This window comes from Muscardinus avellanarius (assembly GCF_963383645.1).
Source record: "Muscardinus avellanarius genome assembly, chromosome: X".
In the NCBI taxonomy this organism is placed as follows: domain Eukaryota; kingdom Metazoa; phylum Chordata; class Mammalia; order Rodentia; family Gliridae; genus Muscardinus; species Muscardinus avellanarius.
In genome coordinates this window covers 97,855,603-97,867,613 of record NC_137792.1, presented here as the reverse complement: position 1 = coordinate 97,867,613, position 12,011 = coordinate 97,855,603, and the positions used below count along the sequence as shown (strand labels likewise).

Genomic DNA, 12,011 nt, shown 5'->3' with positions numbered 1-12,011 from the left:
AGATATATGAAGACATGCACAGTTCAACCCTACTAGCCAGATTGTCCTGATGAAGCCCAAATCTGCCTTCCCCAGCCAGCTCACTCAGGCTTGCTTACCTCTGTCACCTTTTTGTCCTCTTGGGCCTGGATTCCCTGGGGCTCCAATGATAGCTCCTGGTGTTCCCTTTTCCCCTTTCGGACCAGGCAGGCCAGCAGGCCCAGGCACACCAGTGACACTGCCTCCTAGGACATGATGCAGAGGGAGAGGCAGAGCTCAGAGACATGCCTAACCACTTGCCTGTGGCGAGGGAGAAGAGCACATTTGGGGAGAAAGAAAAACCCCATCTCCTTTCCTTCTCATATCAAGGAAACTCAGAATGAAACCTAGTGATGAAATATGTGAGTCCAAAGACATGGGAGAGACCATGGTCCAGGACTTATAGGGTGTTCCTTACCTGGAGTGCCATGGGTGCCCTTGGTGCCTGGAAGCCCATTCAATCCATGTAAACCAGGAGGTCCAGAGTACCCTGAGAGGAGAGAATGCCAGAAATGTCTCCAGAAACTCTAAATCATGAAGAGGCAGCAAAAGATAGCCACCTGCCCTCAAAGCCAATGTAAGGTCTTCATTTGAAAGTTCCAGTTTTTCATTACTTAATGTCTAAAGGAGAATAACCCACCACTAACTATACCATGTACCCTAGGTCCTCATGAGTCTTATCAGAGGCAAATACAGCTTTAAGAGTAGGGTGGCACTGGAGTCTGCCGTGAGGCAAGGCCGGTGCTGGAGCCTCCGAGGCTGGGATCGGAGCCTGCCGAGGGGTTAGACCAGTGCTGGGGCCAGTGAGGCCCGCACCGGAGCCTGCTGTGAGGCAAGGCCGGTGCTGGGGCCTCCAAGGCCAGGATAAGAGCCAGCCGAGGGGTTAGGCTGGTGCCGGGGCCAATGGCCAGCATCGGAGCCTGTCGTTAGGCAAGGCCGCAACTGGGGCCTCCGAGGCTGGGATTGGAACCTTCCAAGGGGTTAGGCCTATGCCGGGGCCAGCGGCCAGTATCGAAGCCTGCCGTGATGCACGGCCGGTGCTGGGGCCTCCGAGGCCAGGGATCGGAGCCTGCTGAGGGGTTAGGCCAGTGCCGGGACCTGCAGCCGGCATCGGAGCCTTCCGTGAGGCAAGGCTGCTACTGAGGCCTCTGAGGCTGGATCGGAACCTGCCAAGGGGTCAGACCGGGGCTGGGGCCAATGAGGCTATCATTGGAGCCTGCCGTGAGGCAAGGCTGGTGCTGGGGCCTCCAAGGCTGGGACCGGAGCCTGCTGAGGTTAAGGCCGATGCTGGGGCCAATGGCCGGCATCGGAGCCTGACAGGAGGCAAGGCCATTAATGGGGCCTCTGAGGCTGGGATCGGAGCCTGCCAAGGGGTTAGGCCGGTGCTGGGGCCAGTGAGGCCGGGATTGGAGCCTGCCGTGAGGCAAGGCTGGTGCTGGGGCCCCTGAGGCTGGGATTGGAGCCTGCTGAGGGGTTAGGCCAGTGCCAGGGCCAATGGCCGGCATCGGAGCCTGCTGTGAGGCAAGGCCACTACTGTGGCCTCTGAGGCTGGGATCAAAGCCAGCTGAGGGTTTAGGCCGGTGTCGGGGCCAGCGAGACCAGAATCGCAGCCTCCCATGAGGCAAGGCTGCTGCTTGAGCCAGCAAGGTCTGGATCAGTCCACTGGGTAGCCAGGCCACTACTGGGGCCGTCAAGAGTGGGATCGGTACTTGTAACACGGCATGTACAGAGAAATATCACAGAAAATATAAATCAGACACTTCCCCTAATCAGCAATAACTAGGAGGAAAGGGGCAACAGGAAGAGGTTGAGCTATAGAAATGGCCCTATAGTGAAGCAACTAATGTGACCAATCAGTGGAGCCTCTTTAAAACCCAGGAGGTAGATAAACAAATGTATCAAAGTTAATCACCAAAGAAGCATGGGATCAAGGGAGGGGGAGGGAATGGGATGGGGGCTGGATGAGGGCTAATTGGATGATGTGTGCTTGTATATCCTCTCAAGTCTTGTACTCCAATGTGATTGATATATGACTACAATGCACCATTTAAAAAATAAATAAAATAAAAATAAATAAATAAATAAATAAATAAATAAATAAAATCACACAGAATAGCAACCCAGATGCAAAATCCTATGAAGCAACTTCATCTCACACCCATTGCAATTTTGAACTATTTGAAAGTTTCTTATAAAATGAAATGTATGTCTACTGTATGGCCCAGCAATTTCATGTGCAGGTATTTACCCACAACAAATAAAAACATATATCTACAAAAACATTCACATGCAAAAAAAAAAAAAAGAGTAGGGTGGCAGGTAATTTGGAATCTTTAAGAACTTAGAGTGCCAATGCCAAGAACTTGAGTTGGCAGCTCCCAAAAACTCATCGTCTAATCCCTAAGAGAGGGAAAATCGCCTGCTGTGGCTTGGAAATGGTTTTAGTGTGACGTCAAGGGTTCATATACTGAAACCCTGGTTCCCAGTGTGCCAATGTCAAAAGGTGGTAAGACCTTTAAGAGGTGAGGCAAGCAGTCAGACATGATAGTGCACACCTATAATCCCTGTATTGGGAGGCTTAGACAAGAGGATCACAGGTTTGAAGCCAGCCTCAGCAACTTTGCAAGGCCCTAAACAACCTAGTGAGATCCTATTTCAAAATAAAAAATACAATAGGGCTGGTGTGTATCTCAAAGGTATAATTCTGCAGGAGTTCAATCCCCGATACCACACATATGCACAAAAAGATGAGACTTAGTGATAGTTGATCAGGTCACTGCGGACACCACTCTCAAAAAGGATTGGGGTAGTTCTCATGGTACCCTGGGTTAGCTCATGTGAGAGTGACTTGTTATAAAAGAGCAAGAATAGCCTCTCCCCTTACCCTGGTTCGTGTGTTGCCTTGTGCTTTCTCCCTCCATGAGGTGACATACCTGGGGGGGGGTGTCTCACCAGAGCCAGTGTCATGCTGTTTGGACTTTCAGCCTCCAAAGGTGTGAACTAAATAAAACTCCTTTCTTTTTAAGAACCTAGCCTCAGGGGTTTCATTATAGTAATGGCATGCTAATATACCTTTCTTGCTTACTCTTTTCTCCATGGATTCCATGTTCTTTTCCCATTCATGTTTGCCTAACTTCCTCCCTCTTCATCTTCCTCTCCTATTATTCCTCATGTTGTCCAGTCTGTGACTCCCCTGGGAATGGCTTAACCTTCTTTATCTTCTAAGATAAAGAAGTTGTTGTCCTCTATTGAGGTAAGAACACTTTCCCCCACTTCCTCCAGTCAGATACACATACCTTTAGGTCCTACTAGTCCGGAGGGCCCCAGGAGCCCAGCTGCCCCAGGATGGCCAGAGGAACCTGGAAGTCCTGGGTCTCCCCTCATGCCTGCAATCCCCAGAAGTCCTAAATGTAAAACCAAAGCAGAAGTTCAGAATGGGGCCTGGCTTGAAGCTATTCTTCTTTTCAGAATAAAGTTGTCATGTGGTATGGTACCTGGGGATCCAGGAAGGCCAACATCTCCAGGAATACCAACTTTTCCATCTTCACCTTTGTTTCCTGGGAGACCTGTATCACCAACTGGCCCATCTTTTCCATTCACACCTATCAAATTAAGAATAATGATGAGTTCGGGGGTCAGGACACATTACTGGAAGTGTGTTTCTCCATGGGAAAAGATGAATAGAAATGTGAAATCAATTGGAACTGCTGAGGGAACCTAATCCAACGGAAAAACTCTGGGGGATGTGGTATAGCATGCAAGAGGCCCCAAGTTTGATCTTCAGTACAGGAAAAGAAAAAAAAATAAAGGAAAACAGAATAAAATTCTAAAAAGGATAATGGTAGCTATCTTCACATTTGGAAAGTGTCATTTAATTGAAAACTAGTAGACTTGTTCTGGGTGCCTTCCAGAAGTGGAAAAGTGGGTCGAAATATTTGAGAAGCATAGTTTAGAAAATAATCTATAAACCAAGATGGAGGTAATGCCATTATCCCAAAGGCAAAGCCAAGCCTATGAATCTTAAAGGAAGAGTAGGCTGCTGGGTGTGGCACACGCCTATCATCCCAGTATTTGGGAGGCTGAGACAGAAGGGTTGGAGGTTCCAGATGGGCCTCAGCAACGTAGCAAGACCATGTTTCAAAGATGGAAGTATAGCTCAGCAGTAGACTACCCCTGGGTTAAATTTACACAATAGTATAAAAAAGTAGAGTAGGGTGGTTAGATTGGGTAAACTGTAGGTAAAAAATATGTCTACACTGGACAGAAGTTGTGGAAGTTGGGGTTGGCATCCAAAATTCCTTTGAGTCCTCGGTTCTGAAGAGAAGTGAGGCACATGAGCAAAAATATAGCAGCCTTACCTTTGAAACCTGAATCTCCAGGCTCTCCCTTGGGTCCTGGGTTACCAGAAATTGCAAGTGTCTGACCCTGGTCTCCTGTTGATATCAAGACATTGTTCAAATGATCAGAAGAAGCTATTTTTCTTCTAAATTATTTTTTCCAGATTTAGTATAGTCAGAGGAGCTCTTTGATAAAATTATCCATTGAGTAAGAGGTGAGTGGTCACCATCTAGGAGCTGAGATGCTACCAGGGTATTGGCACAAAATGCTGTCACATTCAACAGACCTTCTCTGAGAAACACATCACTAGGCTCAGTATGAGCAGATTTGGTAGGCAGGGCCCTAAAACATGAACAGAGTGGCACAGTGATGCCAGCAAGGATGGGACATTTTCCTTCCTAGTGGGCTGGGTCCACCAGGGGAAGAAGCTGGTGGAGCCATGGGTCTCTCTGCTGCTGAGTATGAAAGGCAAATGGGCCAAACTACAAAGCCAAATGACAGGCTTTTCCTAGGCTTCTTAAAAGCCCTGAAGACATCTTGGTAGGTACCATAGTTTGTTGTACTGTATCTAAAGAACAAGGGTTTTAAAGGGGGTTTGGCTATAGTAGAAATGTAAACCAATTCACTTGAAAATATATTAAAAGAGAAAATGCTCCTTACCTTTTGGTCCTCGAAATCCAGATGCTCCTGGGAGTCCGGGAGTCCCGATGAGACCCTCCAAGCCCTTCAAAGCAATATGGGAAACATTTCTGCCCAGAGCTGAGGCATGCCCACCACCTCATTTCCCATTCACTCCCTAGGCTGTTTCCTGAGAAATGTCTATTGCATACTCTGTGTCATGGAGCATTAGGGAGCATCCTGAAAGTGTGAAGATGAAGCTCGGGGGGCCAAGACATATACTTAGGGCGTATAGGGGAAGGATTCTCATCTTCAGGTTAATCTTTGTCTTATCATTTGTAACTCCCCATTGCTTATCAAAATTGAAATCTTGGCAAATCAAGGTGAGGCTGCACTACCAAGTCTCTCAGAAAATACAGAACATGACAGGCACTTATGCTTCACAGACAGTTGGCTACCATTACTCTGTCCAAAGTTTGGATCTATTATGCACAAGGACAAGTGTTGCTTTGCTGTATAAGCTAAACCTTTGCCACAGGTTCCACCAGTAATGTGAGGTCTTTCTGCAACCAGGTAGCAGATGCAGCCATGTGAAGTCAGATGTTTGTTATGATTTTCATAGGAAAAGTTGACTTCACTGGCTAACACCCAACATACTGAATCTGTGAAGTGGGCACATCAGCTGCTACCAGCAGTGTTCTTTCCCTGGTATCTAGAATGGTTTTGATTCATTTGGAAATGTACCCAGTAAAGATATATGCTACTGAGTGCTTTGGGCAGGAAAATGAATAGTGGGCTGTGTCACTGTGCTTACTGAACCACCATCCAGGTTACCTGCCCCATTGTGCCTGTTATGTTTGTTTGTTTTTTTGGCCTGGCTTTACCTGGCACATTGTCATAGCTACTCCTAATTAGAAGCCTCTTTTTACACAGGGGCCCCTTCCAGAACGGTTCTGCACATTGTTTCCATCCCTCCTAGTATTCGAGTATTCAGGACTATTCAGTTCAGAACTATTTCTTTTACAATTGCCTTCAGTGTGTGTGTGTGTGTGTGTGTGTGTGTGTGTGTGTGTGTGTGTGTACATGCATGCTCTCCACTAGATAATTGGATACTTTTTTTGGTACTTGGGATTGAACCAAGGGGCATTCTCACTCTGAGATATACCCCAAGGCTATCTATCTGTTAATTATTTATTTATTCTTATCTATCTGTTATTTATTTATTTATTTATTTATTTATTTATTTATAATTCATTCATTTAGTGATACTGAGGATTGAACCTAGGGGCATTCTACATTAGACCTACATCCCCAGCCCTATTTTTATTTTTTAATTTTTAAATTATTTATTTATTTAGCGATACTGCAAATAGAACCCAGAGGCATTTTACCTCTGAGCTATACCCTCAGCCCCATTTTTTCTTCTTTATTTTGAAGCAGGGTCTCACTGAGTTGCAGAGCGCCTCACTAAGTAGCTGAGGCTGTCTGTGATTCTGTGATCCTCCTATCTTAGTCTCCCAGGTACTGGCATTATAAGAAGTACCAACATGTCCTGCTTATTTTTTCACTTTGAACAGGTCTTGCTAAATTGCCGGAAGGGGGGTTTCCTAAAGTTGCTGAAGCTGTCCTTGAACTTGTGGTTCTCTTGTCTCAGTTTTGCAAATACTGGGATTATTGGTGTGTGTCACCATGCCCAGCTTGGACTAACAACTTTTGAAGGATGGACTTTGCCTGCAGGAAGCACAGGTGTACAGTGTACAGTTCATTTAGACCTTTTGATAAAGCTATGATTTGTTCGGAACCTACATGTGTTTGACATAATGGTAAGTGCTTTATTTGTAGCATCTCACTGAATCCTCATCACCTTAAGAAAGAAACTTGGCTATTAGTCTCATTTTGTACAGATGAGGAGGAGGGGGGTTGGGAAAATTAAGCAATGTGCACAAGTTCTAAGGAGCAATGCAACCGAGATTCAAACCCGAGTTTGTCCACTCTGCTCTTTCTTTAAGAGACCAGAGAAACCAGACGTAAGGTTTGCTAGTTATGATCTCTTGTGGAGCTTCTAAAACCTTTATATCAAAATATCAAGCTCTGTACTGAATTTTTACAGTGTGCCCAGCTCAACATATGTTGCCAGTGGGGTGCAGACTGTAAAAAAAAAAAAAAGGCCTGTAAAGTAGTTCTTGTTCTCAAAGCCCTGGCCATCTCATTGAGTACATTAGATCCCCCACAGAACAAACTAGATCAATATAAACAGTGAGAAGTGAAGAGTGCCAGTGGGAGCCCAGGGACTCCTGAGGAGATGGTGCTGGCTTGAGGCCTGAAGAGGAGGTATTGTCATGTCAGCAAAAGTACAGATTAAGGGATATACGGGAAAGGGTGGGAATAACTGAGAAACACAAGGAGCAGGCTTTGTTTGAGGAAGTCCTGAGGGAGTAGGTTGTGAAAAGGCTGGGATCAGAGAGGTGGGCAATGGGGGCATGTCTTCCTGCTATGGATACACTTCTCTGGTGGAGAGACAAGTATCTGGGCACACTTACACTTTGTCCTGGCATTCCTGGGAAACCTGTGATCCCTGGGGACCCCTTCAGGCCAGGTGAGCCCCGTAACCCCATAGAGCCAGGGGGTCCTGGCCTCCCGCTAAGTCCGTTGACAGTGCCCGGAAAGCCAGGAGCTCCAGGCAAGCCTGGTGACCCCAGGGAGCCAGCCTCTCCTTTGTCACCTGGGAAAGAAGCAGAAGGATTTTAGAAAAAGACTTTGAGTAAGAGAAAACCTCTTCTCCCAAGCACAGATGCCCTGGGTCACAGACCAAGTGCAGGCTTGAGGTGAGAGCAGTTCGTTCAGGGAGGGGAGACATAGGGGGGAGGTACCTTTAGCCCCATGGAGCACAGTCAGAGTCAACTCTCCTCCATCAGTACACAAGCCTAGTGCCCATGTCTTTCTATCTGCCAGGCTCTTCCAAAGGTGCCACAGGCTATGATTCAAAGCCTTATTTTCATAGTGACAATGCCAATGACAGTCTTAATGTCCTGGCAACTGTTAGACCTAGGGAAAGCAGCCTCCTTGGACCCCATTCTGTCACCCACAGTGTTGCTCTGTGAGCCCTTTTCTTAGTAAGGAAGCTAAGTCTGGTTGTAAAACCTTTCTTGGGCACTTTTCCTACCCATCCCCTGCCTCAGCACCTCTGGGCCCAGGAAATCCATCTGATCCAGCTGAGCCTGGAGAGCCTTTGTCTCCTTTGAACAATAAGTTCAGCATTGGAGGTCTTGGACTGGGTATTCCAGCAGGACCTGGATCACCTCTGTCTCCTGCAAGGATGGACGTCAGACAGTTATCATGAGAGGCATCTCACAGACACAGGCAAGGACTGAGTTTTCATATCATTTCTTCCCATGCCACCTTCCAGCCCTTTTCCTGGACCCTTGCATCCTCTTCCTCAACCCCATTTCATCACATTTGCATTTCCATTTATGCTTTTTCCTTCTACAAACATAAAGTCCATTAGCAATTTTGCCCCCTATTCAAAACTTTCCTCCAGGGATCATCTGGGAATGTATGGATAAGGCCTTTGTTATGGTTTAGGTTGAGTGTCTTCCAATGGCTCATGTGTTAATGTGTGGTCCCCAGCCTGTAGTGCATTGGGAGGCAGTGAAGCCTTTGAGAAGCGGGGCCTAGTGAGAGGAACTTAGGCACTGACAGCATGCCCTTGAATGGAACTTCTGATCTCTTCCTTTTCCTTTTCTTCTCCTTGCTTTGTAGCCAACATGAGTTGGGCGGCTTACTCCAACACAGGCTTTTTGCCATGATGTCCTATCTTGCTACAGGCCCAAAGGCAAGGGGAAAAAGTGACCATGGACTAAAACATCTGAAACTGTAAACCAAAATAAATCCTTAAAAATGTATTATCTCAGGTATTAGATACAATAATAGAAAGCTATCTTAGAATATTGGTACTGACAGCTGGGCATAGTGGCACATGCTTGTAATCCCAGTACTCGGGAGGCTGAGACAGGAGGATTGCAGGTTCAAGGCCAGCCTCAGCTACTTAGTAAGGCCTCTGCAACTTAGTGAGACCATGTTTCAAAATAAAGAATAAAAAAGGGCTGGGAGTACAGCTCAGAAATAGAATGCCCCTGGATTCAATTCCCAGTACCGAGAAAGAAAGAAAGAAAGAAAGAAAGAAAAAAAGAAAGAAAGAAAGGGAAAGAAAGAAGGAAAGAAAGTAAGTCGGTACCAAGAGGTGGTAGTGTTGCTGTAATTATACATGAGACAATGTAGAAAACTCTTTGGAATTGCCAGGCATGGTGGTGCATACTTGTAATTCCAGCATTTTGGTGGCTGAAACAGGAGGATCACAGTTTGAAGACAGTCTCAGCTACTTCTAGTGAGGCCCTTTGCAACTCAGTAAGACCATTTCAAAATAAAGGATAAATAGGGCTGGGGGTGTAGCTCGGAGGCAGAATGCCCCTGGGTTCCATCTTCAGTACCAAAAAAAAAAAAGGAAAGAAAAAAGAAAGAAAGAAAAAGAAAAAAGAAAGAAGGAAGGAAAGAAAGAAAGAGAAAAAGAAAGAAAAAACTCTTTGGAATTTATTTTAGGAGGAATTGGGAAATGCTTGAAGGAGTGTACTACAGAAAACCTTTATGCTATAAGTGGAGATTAATAGCAATTCTGGAGAGGACTCGGAAGATCAGGCTGATAGAAATATAGGCAGGAGAAGCTATGCTGATGAAGTTTCAGGTAGGAATAAGGACTCTATTGGGAAATGGACTGAAGGCTACCCTTGTCATATTGTGGCAAGATATATGCATTATGTCTATGCCCTGAGAAGATTTTAGAGGCTGAGCTTAAAGGTGATGAACTAGTTTATCTGGCAGAGAAAATTTCAAGGAAGCAAAGCACTCAAGCAGTGATATGGGCATTACTAGATCCTTTTTAGCTACAATTATTGTGAAAATCAGGAGCAAACAGAATCAGAATAGAAAAATTTAGAGAACATGCAGTTTGGCCAGGAGGATGAAGTTCCTAGAGAGATTAGTGTAGAAGCCAAGTACTTTTCTCAGACAACAGAAAAGATGCAGAGGGCATCTCAGAAATTTCAAGGCCCCACACTTCACCCATTCCAGACTCAAAGGTATAAAAGTATACAATTACTTCAATGGTTTTCCTTTAAGAGATATCTGAAGCAGCCTGCTCATGCAGGGCCACCTATGGGATTATTTCTCCAAGATTTTTTCCCTGTGTTCAATCATCCAGATACTCAAAGGCTGCTGGAACTATGGTTCAAGCAGGCCTGTGTACAGCTTGCTCCACTGGCAGACCCTGGTGTCATCCAGGTGACACTGGTTTTGCAGGCATGCAGAATGCAAGAATTATGGGGTCATAGAGGCTTCTACCAATATTTCAAAGGAAAGCCTAGGAGGTGAGGCAGGGTCGGAGTTGCTGCAAAAAAGCTTTTGACAGGGTAATATGTGAAAACATGAATGAAGTTGAAGCTGCAGTGGAGACTCCAGCAATTTAGAGATGCCAGGTATATAGTATGCCTGCTAAGGAAAACTGCAAGAAGTGAGTAAAGCCAGCCCAAGAGAGTGGCCATGTGGGCTGCATCTGGAAAGGCCATAGGACAGGGCTGTCCAAGCTCTTGGGAGCCCGCATTCTACTCATGAGCCTACAATATTGGACACAGAGCTACAAGATTTAATGTTTGCCCTGATGGATTTTGGTTTTGCTTCTGTCTTATCCTTCCTTTCTATGCCCCCAGTCCTCCTTTTTGGAATGGAAATGTTTACCCTGTGCCATTGTATCTTGGAAGTATATAACTTATTCTTTTGGGAGTTTTTTTTTAAAGAGGCTAAGAGTTTTCTTTGCGTCTAAGAGGAGACTTTTGATTTGTGAGCAGTGCTGAAATAGTCCTTGCATATTACTGGAGACAGACTTTATGTGTTTTGCATTGAGATCAACATGAGTCTTTGAGTGGTGAGGTCAGAATGCTATGGTTTGAATAGGAGGTGACGGAGCCTTTTGAGAGGTGGGGCCTACTGGGAGGAAGTTAGAGGCATGTTCTTAAAGGAGATTGTAGGTCTCTGGTCTCTTCCTCTTCTGCTTTCTCTTCTCAGCTGCCATGAGGTGAGCAAAACATTCCCTGCCATGGTATCCTGCATCAACACAGGCCCAAAGAAAATGGGTCCAAGTGATCATGGACTAAAACCATGAGGTCAATCCAAATAAACCCTTCGTCCTTTTAAGCTATTTATTCCTGGTGTTTGTTATGGTAACAGAAAGCTGACTGACACAGCCTGCCTCTAACATGCAACATTAACTCAGAAGCAATTAGGCTTTGGGGTTAAATGACTTAATTCATGAACCCCAAATTGTATTATCTAACATAAGACTGGTACAAGCTATGGGACTCTCAAAAGCAATAAGCGAAATGTGCATTGAGAAGTAAAGGTGGCAGTTCCAGAATTCACTTCCTCTGCTTACCTTTTTCACCAGGACTACCAGCCTGTCCAGATGTTCCCATTTTTCCAGTTGACCCAGCTATTCCCTTTAATCCACTTGCACCAGGAATTCCAGGGAGACCTGGTATCCCTGGAAAACCTATTAGTCCAGTGGACCCCTTCTCACCTGTTGAAAAACAAAACCTCTATTATTATCCCTGTTTTATATAGAAGCAAACAAATGGAGGCTCAGAGACATAAAATTACATTCCCAATGTCAGACAGCTAAGAAGTTGCAGAGAACCAAGGTATCTCCTACTCCAAAGTCTCGGTCATTACCAAACTCTTAGATGTTATACAATATATTAACCCTCTAAACAGGGACGTGGGTGCTAAGCAATATAAAGGAAAGAAGTGGGCCGGTCTCTTATGATTCATCAAGTTAAAGTTCATATGACGCAAAGAATAAAAGCTTCAGGCCAGAAGGAAGGGGAACACTAACCTGCTTCTGCTGCTAGCCAGGTGGGTATTCTTGGACCAGTCACTTTCCCCTGTTTAAAATGGAGATGCCACCTGCCCCATCACTGATATCAGAGCAA

General features: G+C 45.5%; 1 protein-coding gene across 1 annotated transcript in view; it reads right to left on the bottom strand.

The window, feature by feature from the left end:
- Nucleotides 1-12,011, bottom strand: part of COL4A6 (collagen type IV alpha 6 chain) — a gene marked incomplete at both ends in the record, with an annotated part of 330,422 nt that overhangs the window by 14,272 nt on the left and 304,139 nt on the right. Inside the window, 9 exons of the mRNA XM_080718967.1 lie at nt 99-224; nt 437-508; nt 3,315-3,422; nt 3,513-3,620; nt 4,377-4,451; nt 5,017-5,080; nt 7,515-7,696; nt 8,157-8,282; nt 11,456-11,599. Coding sequence (XP_080575093.1) covers nt 99-224; nt 437-508; nt 3,315-3,422; nt 3,513-3,620; nt 4,377-4,451; nt 5,017-5,080; nt 7,515-7,696; nt 8,157-8,282; nt 11,456-11,599 — 1,005 coding nt within the window. The remainder of the gene's footprint in view (nt 1-98; nt 225-436; nt 509-3,314; nt 3,423-3,512; nt 3,621-4,376; nt 4,452-5,016; nt 5,081-7,514; nt 7,697-8,156; nt 8,283-11,455; nt 11,600-12,011) is intronic.